Raw genomic sequence first — 21,275 nt, forward strand, 5'->3', positions numbered from 1 at the left:
GGTATAAGATTGTGTCAAATAAAGCAAAACAAGGCCATTTTATATAAAATAGATATGGTCTTACTGGACAAAAAGGAGGAAAAAGAGTTTCTGAAAAAGTCATGTCTTCAGTGCACTCTGGGACCACGGAACTGGGGGCCTGCCTTCCATGGTTCTAGCAGAATGTACCCTGAAAGGAGCAGGAGAAGACCACAGCCCACATGCAGAAGACAAGACAAATGAGTTTTTATTTATTCAAGAGTAAATTTCCAGGTGTAGAAAGAGGCCACAAGTTAATGTTGTTAAAAAAAAAATTAAACATCTGCTAACCAAGTGCTGCATTTAATGAAACCACCTAAGACAGAAAAAGAGACATGAGACAACCACTGAGAACCAGCCACCCGGAGCTCAGTTTCTGCCACAGAGCACCTCCTCTTCAACGAATCACTGGATACCATTGGAGAGCAAGTCACTGTTGTTGAAGCAGCAGAGCTGGAGGTGCTGTCAAGAGTCTCAGCAGACTCATTGGCCAGATGCACCGAACTCAATGAGGCACTTAGAGATGAGAAACCTGTGGATGTAATGTCCCAGCTCAGTGGAAGTGGTTTGGAACCTTTCCTCCACTGTCAGGGCAATAACCCTAGGGCAAGTTATCAGACATTCCTAAGCAACCTCCTTCAGGTCCTGTCTGGCTGGACCTTCCTTACTCCGACAGAAAAAAACCAATGAAGACAGTTAAATCAATCTCTACAGTCTCACTCTCTCTTCTTTCCTTCAATCTTTTTTTTTACAAAGGATATTACAAAGGCAACAGTTCTGAGCTCTCAGGAAATAGGGTCTCAGATGCTTTTAGAGGTTGAGAGGCATAAAACAGCAGTCTTGAAATTCCTTTTATCTTATGGCACTGATTTACTTTCAGTCTGATTTCTCCTCCACTTTCTTCCCTCCACCCATGCCCTCTCACCCCCAGATAGACTTACGATCTGTACTGGGATTTCCCAGCAGAAGAGACTTTGGTTTTTGTCATCCTGAAGTTGCCACTCCACCACCAGTTTTATCTGGAGAAAGAGAAAAATAATTGAGAAAAATGAAAATAGGACCTGACTTCTATCCATAATTGGTTTAACTATGAATCCTAGATGTACAGTAGCAAACTTCCTAACTCCTCATACTTTTTTTCTTAAATCATGAGGGCTACTTAGCATGTGGGCACAGCTTACAGCCTTAAGAGAGTGAACTAAGTTATACTTGTGATTTGATGCTAGCAGCACCACATACTAACTTGGTTAATTTATCAAATGTAATTTCTAAAGCATTCTCTTCTCTCTTAGATCAATGGCACATAAATGAAGTGATATGGTTTGGTTATTTGTCCCTTTGAAATTTCATGTTGACATGTGACCTCCAATGTTGGAGGTGGGCCTAGTGGGAAGTATTGGATCATGGAGGAAGATCCCTCATGAATGGCTTAGCACCATCCCCTTGGTGATGAGTGAATTCTCACTGACTTCACATGAGATCTGGCTGTTTAAAAGAGTCTGGGACCTCCCCCTTCTCTTTCTTGCTTTAGTGCTGGCCATGTGACACGCTGGCTCCCCTTTGCCTTCTGTCCTAACAGTAAGCTTCCTGAAGCCTCACCAGAAGCAGGTGGTGGCACTATGCTTCAGGTACAGCTTGCCGAACCGTGAGCTGATCAAACCTCTTTTCAAGTTACCCAGTCTTAGGTATTCCTTTACAACAAGGCAAATGGACTAACACATGAAGGCTTACATGAATAATTTCACATTTAAGCAATTTCATGTATTTGGCAATCTGATCCAGCTTTTTCCCAATGTAACCATGAAGAGCAGAGAGTTAAAAAAAAATTAGATTCTTAGGTATAAGGAAACGTTCTTGTTAGCTAGAAATGGAAATGTCAAAGCACAAAGGATGGCCTAGAGAAGTCTGTAGCTGTATGAATAATTTCAAGGATGACAACCTTTTGTAGCAATATACTTTCAGTTAATGCCCTTAAACTGCTTTCTAATAATGTACTTCATCAGAAATCCCTGCCTTGACTTGTTACACTCATATCACGTGAGTGGTCCCTTCCAATTCTTGATAACTCACTGACACTCTGCAGGTCCTTTCTTATGTGGACATTAGCTTACTTGTCACTAGTTACTACCTCTCTTTTGTACTCTAATGTTTCTTCACAATGGAACATGTGAGTGGCACTGATATTCAGGTTCTTGAAACTTGCCTTGTGAGTTTTTCCAGACTAGTATACATTAACTACTGCTTCATTTAGTGCTTAAGCAGTTTGAGCTATTTTTCAAATTAAATGTAACTCATTTAACAGACAATAACTACCATACATTAAGTACCTACTACGTATCAGGCTCTGACTAGTCACTGCATACGTAACTGAGGTTCAGACATGCCCATGGTTATGTGGCTATTCATCTACTAATCTGTCCCTGACCTCTAAGGTCTCCAACAGCCCTTAAGCACAGACACCCTATATTTGAGTCTCTTTAGAATGTTCTTTAATTACTTACCTTTCCTAGAAAATAAATGGCCAGATATTGCTCCTGAGTTCTACTTGATTTCAAGAAATGTGGCTCTTTTTCTTCATGGAAAAAGGCCATCCCTCTATTTCCTCCATTCTTATCAAGATACATATCTTTAATACAGGTCCACTGCAGCAGGATCTACCTTATGAGCGCTTGGTAGAAAAAGAGGTAGGTGCAGCAGGGATGGGTCGGAGGTGAAGGTGGGGATTGGAGGGCAGAAAGAAGGCTGGAAAAAGCTACCTCTCTGCCATGGAGCTAACAAACTACTGCTCTCTTGTTTTGTTAAGAGATTAATGGAGAAACCAGGATTTTCTGATGACAATGTTAAGACAACTTGGATCTTTAATTATTTGGTACCTGGCTAAAATCTTTTAACATTGCACAGGCTTTGGAGTTATAAGACCCAGCTCAAAACCTGGGCTCCACTACTTCTTAGTGGAGTGGACTCTGTTCATATTGCATAACTTCAGAGGCTCAAATTTCTTCAGCTGTAAAATAGAGATAATATCACCTCTACATAGGATGGTCATGAGATCCAAGTGAAATATTGTATATAAAAATGGCATCAGCCGTTGCTGTGCAGAGCCGAAGCAGGAGCCGCAGCTAGGAGGAGGGAGGAGGGAGCAGGAGGTGGAGGAGGTGCTAGACCGGGGGAATCATCAGTATTTAAACAGACCACATCACAGGTGAGCTAGTGGTCCTTGGTTCAGGAGGTGTTGGGCAGTCTGCTCTGATGGTTCAGTTTGTTCAGGGAATTTTTGTTGAAAAATATGACCCAACGATAGAAGATTCCTACAGAAAGCAAGTTGAAGTCAACTGCCAACAGTGTATGCTTAAAATCCTAGATACTGCAGGCACGGGGCAATTTACAGCAATGAGGGATTTGTATATGAAGAATGGCCAAGGTTTTGCACTAGTATATTCAGTCCACGTTTGACTTACAGGACCTGAGGGAACAGATTTTACTGGTTAAGGACACAGAAGATGTTCCAATGATTTTGGTTGGCAATAAATGTGACCTGGAAGATGAGTGAGTAGTTGGCAAAGAACAGGGCCAGAATTTAGCATGACAGTGATGGAACTGTGCCATTTTAGAAAAATCTGCAAAGTCAAAGGTCAATGTTAATGAAATATTTTATGACCTGGTCAGACAGATAAATAGAAAAACACCAGTGGAAAAGAAACAGCCTAAAAAGAAATCATGTCTGCTGCTCTAGGCCCATAGTCAGCAGCAGCTCTGAGCTAGGTTACAGGAATGAAGAACTATTGCCTAATTGGAAAGTGCCAGCATTCCAGACTTCAAAAAATAAATTTGAAGAGGCTTCTCCTGTTTTATACATTATGTGAAGAATTTAGATCTTATATTGGTTTGTATAAGTTCCCTGGAGAAAAAAAACTGCTCTGTGTATATCTCTTGGAAAATAAGACATAACAGATGTGAAAATATACTTGACTCTAATATGATTATACAAAAGAGCATGGATGCATTTCAAATGTTAGATATTGCTACTATAATCAAATGATTTCATATTGACCTTTTTATCATGATTCCTCCCTATCAAGCACTAAAAAGTTGAACCATCATACTTTATATCTGTAATGATATTGATATTGCAGTAGATAACTTTTTTGAATCAATTCATTTTATATTTTAAAAATTATGGAATATCCTCTGTCATTATATTCTAATTGAAATTGTGCATAATGCTTTGGAAAAATGGGTCTTTTATAGGAAAAAAACTGGGGTAACTGATTTCTATGACTTTCAAAGCTAAAATATACAGTATACTAAACCAACTCTAATATTGCTTCTTGTGTTTTACTGTCAGATTAAATTACAGTTCTTATGTATGATTAAATTTTAGTACATTAAAAAACAAATGGCATCATTAGGCCCAGGCTAACCATCAGGTCATAGTGAAAGAATGAAGAGACACAGAGAAAAAGACCTGCCCTACCTCCTGACGCCTAACACCGCACCTATCTCCTTTCCCTCGGGCTTCTGCTTCTTCATCATAGAGATAAGGGGCCCTTTACCCCCATCTCTGCTTCTTGCCCACTGCCCTCAGAACTCTAATCCAGTCCCAAGGCCTCCCGTGTCCTCAATAATGGTATCACTTACAGAGGGATATTCGCTTTTCACTGGTAGTTTATTCAGGTAGCTATAGGTCTTGTCTTTTTGGATGGGGCAGTTAATTCCACTCTTACAACCATCAGGCTCAGGAATGGGAAAGGGAACTGGGACGCCCATCAGGATGCCATGCACCACGGCCTTGCTGCTTTTAGACTGAATATCTAAGAGAAAAAAAGAGAATCAGATGGCAAAGAAAATAACCTATTTTCAAACTCTAAATCAAAAATTCAGAAATAATCCCAAGCAACAGCATTCCTAGGGTCTATTTCTCTTGATAGTGGTGCTTGGTACTAGCACAGTGCAAGCATTCACTCCAAACACAATTATGCAAAAAAAAAAAAAAAAAAAAAAACAATCAGCAGAAGTTTTCTTTGCTCTTAACCTTGCTCTTCATGGCCCTTCACAGTTTCTTAGGAGAATCAGAGATACCTGGATAAACAACCTTATCTAACAAGGCAACTGATTTTTGGCAGTAAACTTTCTGTTTGCTATTTATATCAGCTTCTGTCCAAGTATATTGTGTGTCTTAAATGTCATGGTCTGTAACAACAGTGAAAGAGGTGACCCTTTAGCAGGGTAAGATTAGGCTGGATCACAGTAGCTCCCACCTGTAATCCCAGCACTTTGGGAGGCTGAGGCGGGTGGATCATCAGAGGTCAGGAGTTTGAGACCAGCCTGGCCAACATGGAAAAACCCTGTCTCTACTAAAACTACAAAAATTAGCCGGGCGTGGTGGCGCATGCCTGTCATCTCAGCTACTCAAGAGGCTGAGGCGGGAGAATCGCTTGAGCCCAGGAGGCGGAGGTTGCAGTGAGCTGAGATTGCGCCACTGCACTCCAGCCTGGGTGACAGAGCGAGACTCTGTCACAAAAAAAAAAAAAAAAAAAAGAAATTGGGTAAGATTAGAAAGACATGCATTTCTTTATAAACTTTACCCTCCACATCACAAGATGGCCAGGAGGAATAAAGGTATTAAAAAATGAGGGCAATCAGACTTATGAGTTATTAGGGTATTTTGGAGACCCAGAAAATTGGTTCTGTTTCTTTCTTTCTGTCTGGGTTGGGGATGACTTGTTCAGAAGGCTTTTTTTTTTTGGTTTGGAACAATAGAGAGGCCAGGGTATAGTCCAGAGAGGAAACAGGGAGCTAGTACTTAGAGCTGTCTTTAGGCTTATGAACAAAAGATGACAGGAACTTTGAGGTTTCTTATTAGACTGTCTAGTCTAGTTTCACAGGACAGAAAATGAGGAAAAGATTCAAGGAACATGCCCTGCTTAGTAATAAAAGATTTTACATTTGTCTAGATTCTTAAAAATCTCAAAGTGATGTGGTACAAGAAAGCAAAAAGTTCCAATGATATTTCTTGAATATTGGAGAAGAAAGCTCAGATTTCTTGGCTGTTTCTTGGGTCCCCAGTGGGTTCCCTAAATCTTAAGGAGGCTGTTAAGTATTAGTTGCACCTTTATTTTCAGGTGGGATGTAGACTTAATAGCTGAAAGGCATTACTGCTTAAAACAACATTTTGGAGGAGTTCCAAAGCTTAAAGAATTGGGGTCCATACTAATACTCTGCAGTCTGTAGCTAAACAGAGCTGACATTCCCATCAAAGCCTGCTATGCAATATGGGTCAAGACAGAAAAGTCAAGCTGTCTTCTCTAACCTGTGAACACATGGACATCTCCCTGTTTGCTTAAAGGGAGTCTGGGAGCCATGGACCCTGCATGAGAAGGGTGTCCAAGGGCACAGTGAACCCTAGCTTTGCATGAGGTGCAAAAGAAATCATAAAATTCATGACTGCCAATTCCCCTCCCCTCCATTCCCATGCTTATTCCAACACTTGATATTTAGGTTATGCTTTAACATGAATTTGAGTTAAGAGCCACTTTTACGCACTGCTGGTGAAGGTGACATTAACGCTGTAAGACTGTCCTTTGCTCAGCTGGCAGGGTTGGGTGGGGCATGGGCTCACATTCACTTCCTTTATAACTCCATCCACAGAACCTGCAAAAGAAAAATGAATTGGAATAGGAGAATAGGAGAAGAAATAAGCCAGCTAGGCTGCCCACCACCTAATGGGAAGGTGCTCTGCTCTCCCATTTAGGGTCAACTCATTCTCCTCGGACTGTTTCCCAGGATGGAATCTTTAAGAATAATGCCCAATTAGAAGTCAGAATCTTGATTCATCTTGCTGCTAAAATCATAGCCTTTAATTCAGATGATAAAGAAGCTAGTTGGTTTTTTGATCAAGAGAAAGTTAATATTTGTCAAACTAAATAATATCAAGACCATATCCATAAATGATCATATTAAAGGAATTAAACTGCAATCAGGGAAATTCCAAACATTCCTAGAGTCTTGTCTCGCATTCTTAATGGTAAGGGTCACAGTTTAAACTTAAACCTTGAAGACGTTTGCTTCAACCTTCCTTTGGATGAAAAAATTCCTATTTTCCCTTTCTTTTTCTAGCATATAGATTAGCATGTAAATCTGATGAAAGTTGTTCACTACAGGAAAAACTACATTTTTTTTTTTTTTTTGAGATGGAGTCTTGCTCTGTCACCAGGTTGGAGTGCAGTGGCACAGTCTCAGCTCACTGCAACCTCCACCCCCCGGGTTCAAACCATTCCCTGCCTCAGCCTCCTGAGTAGCTGGGACTACAGGTGAGTGCCATCATGCCCGGCTAAGTTTTGTAGAGACAGGGTTTCACTATGTTGGCCAGGATGGTCTTGATCTCCTGACCTCGTGGTCTGCCTGCCTAGGCCTCCCAAAGTGCTAGGATTACAAGCGTGAGTCATTGCGCCCTCCCTGTTTTTTTTTTTTTTTTTGAGACAGGGTCTCACTCTGTCACCCAGGCTAGATGCAATGGCACAATCTCAGCTCACTGCAGCCTCAACCGTCCCAGGCTCAAGTGATCCTCCTACCTCATCCTCCTGAGTAGCTAGAACAATAGGCATGCACCACCACACCCGGCTAATTTTTGTGTTTTGTAGAGACAGGGTTTCACCATGTTGCCCAGGCTGGTCTCAAACTCCTAGGCTCAAGCAATTTGCCCACCTTGGCCTCCCAAAGTCCTGGGATTACAGGCATGAGCCACCGCACATGGCCAAAAACCGCACTTTATGCAGAAACAGCTAGAAAGCAAATGTAGAGCCTGAAACTCCACGGAGGAAGATCAGAAATGAATTACACCATCTTTCTACCTCAAGTTCTACATGAGCAAACACTGATTGAGGGAGTCTGCTATTATTGCTTGGAAAGTCTGCCAGATCCCAAAACAGACTGAACCTTTCTTGAATCTGGCTTCAAGAGTTTTTAGTTCCTGAATCATTCATTTTTAGACTCTATGGAAATTGTACCTTGACTAGCAAGAATGAAGGAAAGCAGAGGCATCTGAAGAAAACATCTCACAACAATGGTATTTATCATCCTTGTTTTAGGAGTTAGAAACCAGAAGAGCAAAGATTACTGAGATTTGTCCAAGGTCACATTGCCTGGAAGGGGCAGATCGAAGACTCAATGGGTGGGCCTGACTTGGAAGCCCTTGTTACCGGAACCTGAAAGAAGCTTTAAATACGCAGCCATGTTGATGAATGGAAGGACACCCCAAGGAAATTTGCATCTGAGAACTACTTGAGGACTCTGGATGAAGGTCTGTCTCAAACTCAACTTTTCAGGTTTCTTAATTCAGCATCACCTCTTTGCCCCTCACCATGATTTTCTTTCTATCGTAGAGGTTCAACCCCTATATCCTCTGTGATTTTCAGTGATGAAGTATCTTCTATCCAGATTTTGTACCCTTTCTACCAAACTGCTGGTAAATCCTTTGCCCAGTATTTTGTCTTCCTGGAATCCCTTCATTCTTTCACCCCAACTTGACTTCCTAGAGAAATAAGCAGCACTATTAAAGGTATAGGTAAAACGATGAAAAGTGTCAGAATATCAGTCTTGGCTTTTAAAATTAGGCTGATTCAAGGGTGGGCATGGTGGCTCATGCCTATAATCCCAGCACTTTGGGAGGCCAAGGCAGGTGGATCAAGAGGTTAAGAGTTCGAGACCAGCCTGACCAACATGGTGAAACCTCGTCTCTAATAAAAATACAAAAATTAGCCAGGTATGGTGGTGCTCACCTGTAATCCCAGCTACTCAGGAGGCTGAGGCAGGAGAATCGCTTGAACTGGGGAGGCAGAGGTTGCAGTGAGCCGAGATTGCGCCACTGCACTCCAGCCTGGGTGACAGAGCAAGACTCCGTCTCAAAAAATAAAATAAAATAAAATAAGACTGATTCCAGAAGCCTACTCACTTCCGAGTAAGCAGACTATGGAATTTAAGAGGAACTACCACTTAACACTGAACAGAGGAGTGACCCTAAACAGAAAAACCACCTACCATCTCTGAACTAGGAATGACCCTTAAGAGAGGAACTACCTCCCACTTCTGAATTGGGAACTGCACCATTTTCACTGCACTTCTGCAGTTTCTTCAATGATTTAGTCCTGTTCTTTAAGGCCCACTTATGAGTCATGAAATATTTTGGCTCCAAAAACAACAGGAAGTACCTTAAATCTTGACTAAGGTTGTTAAGATCTGGATTTTTTCCAAGAATCAAGGGGATGAAGAGGAGTACAGAGGTTAAGGTCTTTATAGTTTCAGTACAAGCTTAGGGCACAAGTTAAGCTTAACTCCAAATAGCATTGACTCACACAGCCAAGATGGCAGAAGTGCCAGCTGCATTAAAGAAGAATACTGCTACCTGAGTCTGGGTTTCATTTCCTCTGAAATATTAACTTGGCCTAGGTCTATATAGCTGCTGGGAATGATACACTTGCAAATACTGCATATGTTAAAAACATAAGGATGAGACGTAAGAAGGTACTAGAAAGAGTCAGAAATAGGATTTATCCCTGGGAATCCTCAAAACAAATACATATTTTTCAAAATTAAAAAATTTAAGAAAAGAAATTGGATTCATCTGACTTGTCCAGGTTGTTTCTAAGTAGTTTCAAAAACTGATTTTAAGCACACATCTGCAATCTACAGATGTATACTCGATTTTGGGAACCTGCGTTCTTAAAATAAGTGTGTGTGTGTGTGTCTGTGTGTGTATGTATGTATTTTAATCTCAGTCTAACCAAGGACAAAAGTACTTGTATACAATAAATGCTTGACCAAAAAAGGTTTAAATAAAGCCTTTAAAAATCCCATTTCCTCCTGCCCCAGATACTGGGCAGTTGAATGGGAGAGAATGCAAGTGAACTGCCTGATAACAGTGCCTGTAACAGGGTAAGTTAAGTTCTGCCATTCAGCCATCATTGCTGAGAGGCAGACTCTGGTGCCTGGTGCCTGATGCCTGGGTTTGAAATCTCACTATCTCTGCTACTTACTGTATAGCCTCAAGGCAAGATACTTTACCTCTCTGGGGATAATGGTGTAGCTGAGCTAACACAAATACAGATCTTAGGTAAGTGTTTGGAACATAGTGATATATATATTTACTATTATTATCATATCTGGATTTAGTCCATGAGTTTAATCTAGAATAGCTGCTCCTGGGTAGGTTAGCAAGTTCCCTTCTGACACAAAAACTGGACCTCTCACCTCAAATATACTTTGTGGATAGAAATTATGTTTCTAGCCAATAGGATGGACTCTTTCTGTCTCAAAAGTGGAATGCATGAAGACAGAGGCAAACTGCAGGTTGAGAGTACATTATCTGCTATGCAGTCAGTCACCAGATTAGCTCAGTACTATAAAAGTATGATATGAACTCAGAAATCTAAGTAGATGTTCTTTGCCGCCTGTACCTGCCCTTGGGTGGAACAGTCTCTTTAACTATCATCACATTGACCAACACTGCTCCAGCTAGGTCAGTAAATAGTACCTTGCAGTCCTTTATCCCTCAGCTTGCTTCTCCATCATTGCAAAGTTCTTAAACTGCACACGCTCTTAAGCATCCAAAACAGTTTGAGAAACACTCTCTTCCACTCCAACCCATTTTCGGTGAATAGGGAAAAAAGAAATCCCGAACTTCAATCAACAATCTATTGAAAATCAGTGCTAATGTTAAGGCTTTCAATGTCCAGCTTCCACCTGCTTCTTTCAAGGCTGAGTCACATAATCTAGTAGGAAGTAAGTAAAGGGTAGTACTTATAGCTCTTTCATCCAGTTTTCTGATGACAAGAGGTTCTTAGACTTCCAGTGTCAATAGAACAAACTCCTCTGTTCTAACCAGCAAACATTACAAAATTAGTTTGCTTGGTCCACTTTCTCACTTGAGGAAATCCCACGCCAGGGAAGGTGGGTGTAGAGTGGAACACAAAAATCTTTTGATGTGGGCACTGAAGTCTTTATATCATATTTCCCAATTCAAAAGTAAATTATAAATCTGTAACTGAAACCCTTCTTCCCTTTAAAAGCTTCTTCCCATAGGTGTACTCCTGCTTTTTCAAATAAGTAGAATAATTTCTGGATTTATTTCCCTTCTTTTTTTGGAAACCCAAAGTGGCTCACAAAGACCCACGGTTTCCTACCACTTACTGGGTGTGAGATCTTGGGCAAGTTACTCTATGTGCTTCGCTTTCCTCATCTGTAAGACAGCTTGTGAGGATGGAATGAGTTATTTTATTTTATTTTTTTGAGACGGAGTCTTGCTCTGTCGCCAGGGTGGAGTGTAGTGGCGTGATCTTGGCTCACTGTAACCTCCACCTCCCGGGTTCAAGCGATTCTCCTGCCTCAGCCTCCCGAGTAGCTGGGACTACAGGTGCACACTACCATGCCCAGCTAATTTTTGTATTTTTAGTAGAGATGGGGTTTCACCATGTTGGCCAGGATGGTCTCAATCTCTTGACCTCGTGATCTGCCCGTCTTGGCCTCCCAAAGTGCTGGGATTACAGGTGTGAGCCACTGTGCCTGGCCGGAATGAGTTATTAAAATTAATAGTGTCTTCATCCAAACGCTGGCTACTAAGTTTAATGGAGGGAAAGGCAGTAATTTGAAGCGATAATAGCTTTCAAGTGCCAGTCTCCTAAATCAATGGAATAGCATTTAAGTGTTAATCGGCCAGCACTCCATTCCTTAATCAATCCTGTCCCCTAATCCCCAACTTTGCTTTTGTCTCAACATGAATTTTTATGACATAGGGGAAAAAGATTTCCATCTATGTTTTCAACACATTTCATTGAGCAGTTACTATTACCTGGGCACTGGATATAAAGCAGCAAACTTATGAAACTGCCTTTGCAAAAATCCTGAGGAAATTAAGACAGTGAAAGAGATCAGGACTCACCTACCCATCTTCCTTCTAACCTCTAAACTGTCTTTGTTCATTCCTGGGTGTAGGCTGAACTAGTCTTGGAGAGGAATTTATAGTTTAAACTCTGAAACGAAATGGATAATAGCCCTTTCCTGAAAAACCCCTTCTTGCCTGGGGACCAGTCTGCCTTTGTAGGACTAACAAATTAGCTACGAGTTTAGGGGCCACGCCGCCTCTGGCTGTAAGAGTCTGAACCTCCCCAAATTGCTCCTGGTAATAATATCACTATTGTAAAACCTAAGGTCAGTGCTTGAGATATTTTGCAGATCCTGCATTCCGATGCAGCAAATGACACCACCCAGAGGTCAGCAAGAAGAACTCACTTCGACTCTCCTATGATTTTATCTTCAACCTGATCAATCAGCACTCCCCACTTTCCAAGCCCATACCCGCCAAATTATCCTTAAAAACTCTGATCCCCGAATGCTCGGGGAGACTGATCTGAGTAACAATAAAACTCCGGTCTCCCCCACAGCCGGCTCTGCGTGAATTACTCTTTTCGCCATTGCAAATCCCATCTTGATAAATCCGCTCTGTCTAGGCAATGGGCAAGGTGAACCCCTTGGGCGGTTACACTTACTCTGGTTCCCCATTCTGCTGCGTGACTTTAGGTAGGCTACCCAATATCCCTGGAATTCAATGATTGATTATACGATCTCCGTGCTTCCTTTCCACTCATAGATCTTACAAAGTCAGTTTCATGCCTCTTTCATTGACAGTTCTATCTCTCTACCTCCACCTCTGAACAAAATTGCTCGAGTTTCTGTTCCGACAATTCTATAGACTCGACTCAATGAAGGCACTCAGAATTTCTACCACCTGTTGTATTTTCCAACAAAGATTCCAACCACAGCGGCGAGAGGGAGTTATGTATCACAAGCTGTGATTAGAGACACAATGAGATTTATACAAGGAAAAACTGATTAAGAATCACAAGATTCCAAAGCCCAAAGGAAGTCCTATTTGTAACAATAAATGATGAAAAAGGGGAATTGACTTTTGACTTGTCAGCAAAAACGAAATTAAAAGAAAAGCAAAAGGAGTTGGAAGGGGGAGGCGGGATTCCAAGATACAAAGCATAAATAAAAAGAAGTTCTGTGCTCCACCCCTCCACCAGCGCTGGATACAGCCCTTCTGTTGTCCGCCCTACAAACTTTAGGAAACTTCAGCAAAAGGCCCACCTCCTGGAGTTCCCAGGAACCCCAAAACACGCGTTCTAAGGAAAGAAACAAAGTTGTGTGCGGTCGGGTTTCATGGAGGCCGGCGCCTTCTCCCCCGACCCAGCCCATTCCAGTTAGGTAGGGTCCAAGGCTCAGCCTGGCCGCCCGAGGGATCCGCCCAGCCCAGCCCCAGGGGTCTCAGCGCGGGGGTCCGGCGGGGCCTTCCACAGAGGGCGCGGGAACCTTGGGCGGGCCTGGGGCTCACCGCAGTCCTTGAACTGCACCGGTTCGGCCTGGGCAGCGGTGCTGAGCGCCAGGAGCAGGAATGCAGCTGCCAGGAAACGCATCGCGGCTAACGAAGTTCCAAGCTCGGGAAAGAAGCAGCGGCTGCCGGCGGTCACAAGACAAACCTGTGGGGGCGGGCCCGGGGAGGAGCCCAGTCAGGCGACCTGTCACCAGTAACCACAGCTGAGGCCCGCCCGCGCCCCGCCCCCGGCTCCGGAAAGCCAGCTCCAGCCCTCTCAGGCCCAGAGGCCTGCAGTCTCCGCCCATGCCATTCCCTCAGAGGCCTGACCCGCCCGGACCCACCTCCGCCCCGCCCCGCCTCACTCCTCCCCGCCCCGTTCCTTCCCTTTAGAGCACCTCTCCGGCTTCCTGGGTGCGTCCCCGCCGCTGCCGTCTGGAGCATTTCTAGCCAATCAGACACCTTCTCCTCCCGCACTACCCAATAGGCATGTTGGGGGCGGGGCCTCCGTGAAGTCCCGGCCTCCTGTTCGTTCTCTCCGCCTCCCGAGGCCCCGGGTGAGAAACGGGGGAGACGCGAGGGGCGGAGCTTGTGGAGGAAGATGGCTGCCGCCTGGGGGTCGTCCCTAACGGCCGCGACGCAGAGAGCGGTCACTCCCTGGCCGAGGGGCAGGTACCAAGACTAGAAAGGCACCTGGAAAGGGTGTTTGGTTCTGCGCCTCTAGGACAAATGGGAAACTAAGGCCTGTGGGGGATGCGAGGGTTTGGTGGGAGGCCGTCCAGGTGGGGGTCGCCAGGTTTAGCGTGAGGCGCTCCAGGTCGAGGGTTGCAAGGTGCCCCTTCTGCTCCCGGGCTTACCCTCCTCCCTTGCGCGCAGGCTCCTCGCGGCCTCCCTGGGACCCCAGGCGCGTCGGGAGGCGTCGTCCTCCAGCCCCGAGGCCGGCGAAGGGCAGATACGCCTCACAGACAGTTGCGTCCAGGTAGGAGGCCGGACGCGGAGCGGCGGTACCCAGGCGATTGGCGGGAGCAGCGGGAACTGCTCTTCACTCAGCCCTTTAACTCCCGTTTCCCGCTATTCTTGATCCCCCTTCCTGCATTTCAGAGGCTTTTGGAAATCACCGAAGGGTCAGAATTCCTCAGGCTGCAAGTGGAGGGAGGTGGATGCTCCGGATTCCAATACAGATTTTCACTGGATACAGTTATCAACCCCGACGACAGGCAAGGAGGAAGGGGTGGGCCCCCAAAGGAGGTACAGGAGGGACAAAAGTGTCTCCAGTTTAAGGTGCACTTTTATTCCAACTTTAAAGGGTTTACCTGGGATGGTTAACACCGCCCGCCTCACAGTGAGGATGCAGTAAAGGTTTGTTGTTCTGAATCAAAATAACTAAGTTATAGGAGCAAAATTGATCTGCCCAGGTCCATTGGGTAGTCGGTAGAAAGTCAGGCCGGACTAGATTCCAGGCTTAAGTCCCTACACGTTTCCCAGTATTTATTCCATTGAATCATTTTGCCTCAAAGAAAATCAGCACCTGTTAAAGGTAATGGGGAAGCTCCCTCTGTACTTTAGAAAACAGAGGATGTGCACGTCTGGGCTCAGGGGGTGTCTTTTTTGTGTTTGCGATACTCCTTAATGCCTTCCTCCTGTCTTTTCAGGGTATTTGAACAGGGTGGGGCAAGAGTGGTGGTTGACTCTGATAGCTTGGCCTTCGTGAAAGGGGCCCAGGTGGACTTCAGCCAAGAACTGATCCGAAGCTCATTTCAAGTGTTGAACAATCCTCAAGCACAGCAAGGCTGCTCCTGTGGGTCATCTTTCTCTATCAAACTTTGATGTGATGACTGGTGACTCTGGGATTGTCACCAGTTGTACCAATTTGAAGAACCTGGAATTAGTAGAATTCTAGAAGTTTCCTTCTAATCATGTCCCTCTCAATTTTATTTCCCGCAGTCCAGGAGTGTTATGTTTTGCCACTATTATTTTCAGAACGTGAAGATTTTACTCTTGGCTTAATTTTTCCCTCCACTCAGTGCTAAGGCTGAGCCTCCAGATGCTGTTACCTCAGATTTAATCACTGGTTGAAACTCCGTATAATCTGTAGAGCCTCCATGGCTCTAAAATTTGGAATTAACTTCTCCTGCCTTAAGAGCTGCTTGTACATATGTGGATAGCTATGTATAAAAGCTTCATTTTAAAGAAGGTTCTTATTGTGTTGTGGATCAGGGTCACAGATTGGGTAGCTTGGACACCAGTTATTAGAGGATGAGAAAAGTAAACGAAATGTTCTCTTTTTCATTTCACCCTGCCAGAATGTGCCACTTGACTTATCTTTATTGTCTATGCAACCCATTTGCCACTTCCTATTTGATAGGACAGATACATTTTACTCTCATGCTCGTGGATCTGCTATGAGTCATAAAACCAAGAGCCCGTTACCCAGAAAACTTGGACCAAACCCTCACTGACAGTGAATTATTTCAAAAATAGCCTCCCTACTCATACAGACATTTTAAGATTCTGTGACAATTTAATGACTGAATCTTTTTAGGATATGTTGCTTTACCTGCCTTCTGTTGTAAAATGGCTCTGGTCTCATGCACAGCAGGAAGTGATCCCTTTATTGTTATAGGTAATAGATTATTGGGAACCTTTTTTTAGATTAGGTTACCAGATGAAATGTAGGATGCCCAGTTAAATTTGAATTTCAGGTAAATAATTTTTTAGTATGCGTATGTCTCAAATATTGCATATACTAAAAATTACTATTTGAAATTCAAATTTAACTCCTATATTTTTATTTGCTGACCTTGGCAACTCTGCTTTAGGGTCACCAAACAGAAAGCTTTTAAAATCACAAATTCTAGTGAATTAAAGTACTTGTGTAGGTGTGGCACTTAAATAGGCTTCGGAGCTTGAAATAATCCTGTTAGAGTGCTGTGGAGCTGTGTGGTCAGACAGTGAAAGAAATCTACCACCATCACCACACCGAATGATTTATTAATACTGATGTTGGAGAAACTACAACCAAGTTGATTCTGGAAGAGTTACTGGTTAAATCCATCTTTTGCTTGGGAGCCTAGAAGTTTGTTACAGCAAAGACTTGCATTTCTGCACTGGATTGGAATTAAGGTCATTTAGTAAGAATTTACTATTTAAAAAAATGGAAATAGAGTTTAGAAAATATCTGAGACAGAAACTTAGATATATTTCCAACATGGCAAAACCTAGGACTTAGAGAAAACAAACCTATCATGCGGTTAGAGGAGAGAAGGGGACACTCAGAAACCTGAGCACATTTCTTAGAGCTGGTGGAAGGAGGCAGAAAGCAGCATACCATGGGAGCATCTGTGTGCACACATGACCAAGACAGTGCCGCCAGTACCTGCGCCTGATAGGGTTTCAGTTCAGACTACCTGTCCTTTCATCCTCCTTAAAAAGATTTTGCTACATTTTAAACATTAGAATATATTCTTTAAGAATACTTTTGTGGGTTATTTATTGATTTTGTGGTTTTAAAACTCTTGAGCACGAGCAGAACAGCTTTTGTTGCTAAATCAATCAAATTACAGTGGTGCACTAGACAGAAATAGTCCCTTAGAATGCAGAAGCTTATATGTGAGTATCTACTGTTAATGGGAGAATTGGAATTTTATGTTTAGAAAAAGGCAGATTTGGGGCTGGGCACGGTGGCTCACGCCTGTAATCCCAGCACTTTGGGAGGCCAAAGCAGGCAGATCACCTGAGGTCAGGAGTTTGAGACCAGCCTGGGCAACATGGTGAAACCCCATCTCTACTAAAAATACAAAAATTAACTGCGTGGTAGACACCTGTAATCTCAGCTACTCGGGAGACTGAGGCAGGAGAATCACTTGAACCCGGGAGGCGGAGATTGCAGTGAGCCAAGATTGTACCACTGGACTCCAGCCTGGGTGGCAGAGTGAGACTCTGTCTCAAAAAAAAAAAAAAAAAAAAAAGCGGATTTGGGAAAATCATGTTACTTCATACTGAGAAAGCTTCATTGGGAAACCAGAAGTGGCAGCAGGAAGTCTCCATTGGTGGAGACTTTATGTTGTTTTTCAAAGAGAAGGTCTCTTGGTCAATGCCCAGATCTTATTGTGGTACCATACTTCACTTATGTGATGAGAGTGACCAATGGTATGTAAATTATGTGTCCCATCCACTCTTAGTTTCTTTCTTTTTATTTGAGGCAGGGTCTCAATCTGTCTCCTAGGCTGGAGTGCAGAGGTGCAGCCTCTACCTCCCAGGCTCAAACAATCTTCCCACCTCAGCCCCCGCAAGTAGCTAGGATTACAGGTGCACACCACCAAGCCCAGCTACTTTTTGTATTTTTTGTAGAGATGGGGTTTCACCATGTTGCACAGGAGTCTCGAACTCCTGGGCTCAAGCAATCCTCCTGCCTCAGCCTCCCAAAGTGCCGGTATTACAGGCACGAGCCACCATGCCTGGCCCACCCATAGTTTCTTCGTATGGGAATGTTGAGTGATTACAAGGGATAGGAGGAAAGAAGTTGAGAAGTAAAAGATTAGGAAGGACTACTAAAGTAGGTGTTCAGGAAGAGACTCTTCTTTCTGTAACTTCTGAGAATCGAGCTCTGTTCTTTTGTCGTTTGTTATAAAGCATTAGAGTGCAGGGGTGGCATTTGGCAGGATCAACCTGGTATAGGGAAGTGGGCAGCACTGATCGTGGTGGTACAGCTCTCCCTTGAAATCTGGACCCAAGCTAATGTTGTGCAGCTGGCTTTGGGCAGGGCCTAACACTGTTCACTGCATGTTTTGTCTGAAAGGAAGGAATCTCTTCTATTTTTCTTCCTATCTAGCATTGATGTTTATGATCGTTCTTTTAAAATCCGTATTTTCCACTCTTCATAAAAATGCCACAGGGCTGCCTGACAAATTTGCATTAAGGAATTTTGACATAATTAGCACCTGGCTTTAGTTGTAAATTATAGTCGGATAAATATATAAAGAGAAGGAGCATTTAAGCAATCTTTGGCCAGCAACTGTATTTAAAAATATTTTATTTTTTTTTGAATAGGTGATACATATGGTACAAAATTCAAAAAAATACAAAAGGAGATACAGTGAAAAGTCTCCCAATCCTGTACCTATCCACCCTGTCACCCTCCCCACAAACCACCATTGGTTCTAAGAATTTATCCTGCAGATGTAATCCCATAAATTAATGTGAAATATGCACAAGAATATTCATTACAGCATTATTTATAGCAAAAGACAGGAAACAATGGAAACGTCTGTCAGTGAGGGACTGATTAAATAAATTATGGTTTATCCATTCAATGGAATAGTATACAGCTGTAAAATGAAATGAGGCAGCTCTAATTGCAAGTATAAAAAAAAAGCGAAGTGCAGAACAGCATGTATAGTATGCTATTTGTATTTTAAACAAAGGAAATATGTATATATGCATACAATATCTCAAGGTTGGCAGGAAGGCGGAGATTGGAGTGTTGTGGGGGCAGTGGGAACAGCAGTTACGAAGGTGTAGTGCCAGCAGGATATATTTGGGGGATGGTAAGTTCTCCGATGGTGAGGTATAAGGCGGAGTGGCAAGGATGAGGTGAACAGACAACCGCTTCTCTTTCCCCATTCTTTAGACAAATAGTGTTATGTTACATGCTGTTATGCAACCCTCCCTTTTCCCCTTAATTTGTTTTGGATATCTTTCTTAAGGAATTTAGAGCTACCTTTTTTAAGGGTTCCATAGCAATTAATTGTTTCTAATCTTTAGCTATTACAAATGATGCAGTAATAACTTCTTACGTATGTCATTTTATATGTGGTGAAAATATATCTGAAGGTTAAGTTCCTAGAAGTGGAAACTGCTGGATCAGAGTTAGTGCTTTTATAATTTTGAAGGACATTGCCATATTGTCCTCTTCAATATGCACTTCTGTCAGCTGTTATGAGAGTACCTATTTCCCACGTGCTTGCCAGCCAGGAGTCTTAACAAGCTTTTTGATCTTTGCCAATCTGACAGTTTTAAAAAGGATCTCAGTATGGTTTTAAGTTGCATTTCTTTTATTATGAGTGAAAGAATATTTTTACATGCGTAAGAGTGACTTATTTTTGTCTGCTGAAAACATCTCAATTAGTATAGGGACCTAGAGCAAATTATTTAAGCTTTCTATGTCTTAGTTTCCTCACCTGTAAATTGAGAATAAACAATAGTAAGTAGGATTATTGGATAATTAAATGAAATGTATGTATGGCACTCAGCACAGTGCCTGGCACATGGCAAGCATTCAATAAGTTATGTGATGGCTAACAATCAGAGGAGCAGGTAGGACAGGGCAGATTAAATTAAGAAAGTAGCATTCACTTCCATGCTCCAGTCACATGGAGCCTTGTTCATTTACATTGCCATTCATCAGAGAAGTACAAAGTCAGAGCTTTCCTTGTCTTTTAATAGGAAAGAGTCATTTCCCATTGGAACCCATCATAGGCTATCAGCAGAGCTGGCCAGGGAGTAGGCACAGCCTCATCTCTAATATTTAGACTTAGCCAACATGGTAAAGAAATTTAATCTGTTATGAAATAAAAACAACAGAAGAGACCAGATGTACATTTCTTTATTCCACCATGGTTCTGAACTCCCAGCTAGTTTGGGTTGGAGTGAGTCTCTGCTTGTAAACTCAGAGGAATGCCTGCCATCGTTTTCTGAAGGGAAAGGGCAGGGGTTTCTGAGTGGAGGGGAAAAACAACATTGGAAATCTGGCTTCTTCTGAACAAGCCCACACTGGAAAATAGACTTTTTACTTTTAGCACATCAAACTGGTTTTCACAAAAGGAGATCCCAGAAGAGGTTTGTTTCCTGTAAGAAGCAGTGTTTATGTAATAGAGGTCTTTGTAGATGGGTACTGTATCCCATGGCAGCCCTTGCTGCTGGTGCCCACGGGCTATCACTGGGCGGATTCAGCTACTGAATATTTTCTTTAGACGTATAAAGCCTTGGCTCCCCTTTCTCATCAACTCCACGTATTTTTCATCATGTCTTCTTGCTGCTTTCTCAGGCTCTTTGTTCTTCTTCATTTGTGTCTCTTACACTCAACAAGCTAATATCAGTCTTGCTTCTCTGAGTGAAGGGATCTTCTGCCACTCCTTGGGGTCAGAGAATGGGCTACAGGATGGAGGTGTGGCAAAATCAGGGCCCAGAACAGATTGGCTGAGTGGTGGTGATGGTTCTTAGGAGGAGGCTCTGGAGTCAGTCCCCAAGCTTCCCCAAATCCTTTCTTGCTCCACAGATTCTGAAGGACCTCCCTAGGGCAGATGTAGCCTCTGTCCCAGTTGTGGGATCGTCAGGATGATGGTGGATTGTGGCTGGAAAGGGGTGTCTGCAGTGTGAGGCCAGGGGGCCTTGCATGCTTGCACAGCTTGGGAGGGTGGATGAGGGCCATCCTTTGGTAAGCATCCCATAGCAAGGCCAGGAAAGGTGGTGGACAGGGCCTCATGCGGTGGCTGAAGCATTAAAGCGATTGGTGGTGCTTGAGCCAAGCAAGGGCACGGAGGCAATGACCGAAGCTTACAGCCAGAGGCTAAGCTGGGAGAGATGAAAGCAGGCAAGGCTGATTGGGAACCTCTGGCCTGATGTCACGGTGTCTTCCCAGCTAGGAAATCATCCTCAAGGCCCCTGCCTGTGACTGGAGGCCATTTCCAGGTAGTTGCCACACTGACCCCTGACTGCTACTCCTTGGCAGTGCAGTGGGGGGGCCCTGCCTCAGCCACATATCCCGGGGAGCAGTGGCAGCGGTAGGAGCCCTCTGTGTTCTCGCAGTAACCATGGACACAGAGCACAGCAGGCCCGTTCAAGTCATCACACTCATTCACATCTAAGAGGAAACAAAGGAGAGTGCTGTAGGGAG

General features: G+C 43.4%; 3 protein-coding genes and 1 pseudogene across 7 annotated transcripts in view; 2 read left to right on the plus strand and 2 right to left on the minus strand.

The window, feature by feature from the left end:
• Window positions 1-201: 201 nt before the first annotated feature.
• NPC2 (NPC intracellular cholesterol transporter 2) lies at window positions 202-14,361 on the minus strand. 4 transcript variants are annotated; one of them, XM_055097859.2, is made up of 6 exons: window positions 13,780-14,295; window positions 13,403-13,547; window positions 6,562-6,669; window positions 4,657-4,829; window positions 960-1,037; window positions 202-550 (listed from the first exon to the last, which is right to left on the minus strand). In XM_055097859.2, exons 2-6 carry the CDS (start codon window positions 13,482-13,484, stop codon window positions 536-538), a joined length of 456 nt encoding a protein of 151 aa, XP_054953834.1. In that variant the 5' UTR covers window positions 13,485-13,547; window positions 13,780-14,295; the 3' UTR covers window positions 202-535. The 4 variants fall into 4 exon arrangements, with proteins under 4 accessions (XP_054953834.1, XP_054953833.1, XP_034793723.1 ...); XM_055097858.2 differs by having other exon boundaries at window positions 202-1,037; window positions 14,239-14,361; XM_034937832.3 differs by having other exon boundaries at window positions 202-1,037; window positions 13,780-13,813.
• LOC106635484 (ras-related protein Rap-1A-like) lies at window positions 1,387-4,182 on the plus strand (annotated as a pseudogene).
• ISCA2 (iron-sulfur cluster assembly 2) lies at window positions 13,899-16,856 on the plus strand. The gene is made up of 4 exons (XM_003824167.5): window positions 13,899-14,053; window positions 14,258-14,360; window positions 14,483-14,598; window positions 15,034-16,856. The coding sequence occupies exons 1-4, from the start codon at window positions 13,983-13,985 to the stop codon at window positions 15,206-15,208; spliced, it is 465 nt and encodes a 154-aa protein (XP_003824215.2). The 5' UTR covers window positions 13,899-13,982; the 3' UTR covers window positions 15,209-16,856.
• Window positions 16,857-18,396: 1,540 nt separating this feature from the next.
• Window positions 18,397-21,275, minus strand: part of LTBP2 (latent transforming growth factor beta binding protein 2) — a 113,607-nt gene continuing 110,728 nt past the window's right edge. For both annotated transcript variants that reach the window (XM_063596325.1, XM_008977905.5), the window contains one exon: window positions 18,397-21,242. In XM_063596325.1, coding sequence (XP_063452395.1) covers window positions 21,097-21,242 — 146 coding nt within the window. In that variant the 3' untranslated portion in view covers window positions 18,397-21,096. The remainder of the gene's footprint in view (window positions 21,243-21,275) is intronic.

This window comes from Pan paniscus, chromosome 15 (assembly GCF_029289425.2).
Source record: "Pan paniscus chromosome 15, NHGRI_mPanPan1-v2.0_pri, whole genome shotgun sequence".
Classification (NCBI taxonomy): Eukaryota; Metazoa; Chordata; class Mammalia; order Primates; family Hominidae; genus Pan; species Pan paniscus.

Coding starts and splice junctions, on each gene's coding strand:
- ISCA2 (XM_003824167.5), top strand. CDS start 13,983: ATGGCTGCCGCCTGGGGGTCGTCCCTAACGGCCGCGACGCAGAGAGCG. Junction 14,054..14,257: donor ACTCCCTGGCCGAGGGGCAG/GTACCAAGACTA, acceptor CCTTGCGCGCAG/GCTCCTCGCGGCCTCCCTGG. Junction 14,361..14,482: donor TCACAGACAGTTGCGTCCAG/GTAGGAGGCCGG, acceptor CCTGCATTTCAG/AGGCTTTTGGAAATCACCGA.
- NPC2 (XM_055097858.2), bottom strand. CDS start 13,484: ATGCGTTTCCTGGCAGCTGCATTCCTGCTCCTGGCGCTCAGCACCGCT. Junction 4,830..6,561: donor TAATGTCACCTTCACCAGCA/GTGCGTAAAAGT, acceptor TTTTTCTCTTAG/ATATTCAGTCTAAAAGCAGC. Junction 1,038..4,656: donor TGAAAAGCGAATATCCCTCT/GTAAGTGATACC, acceptor CTCTTTCTCCAG/ATAAAACTGGTGGTGGAGTG.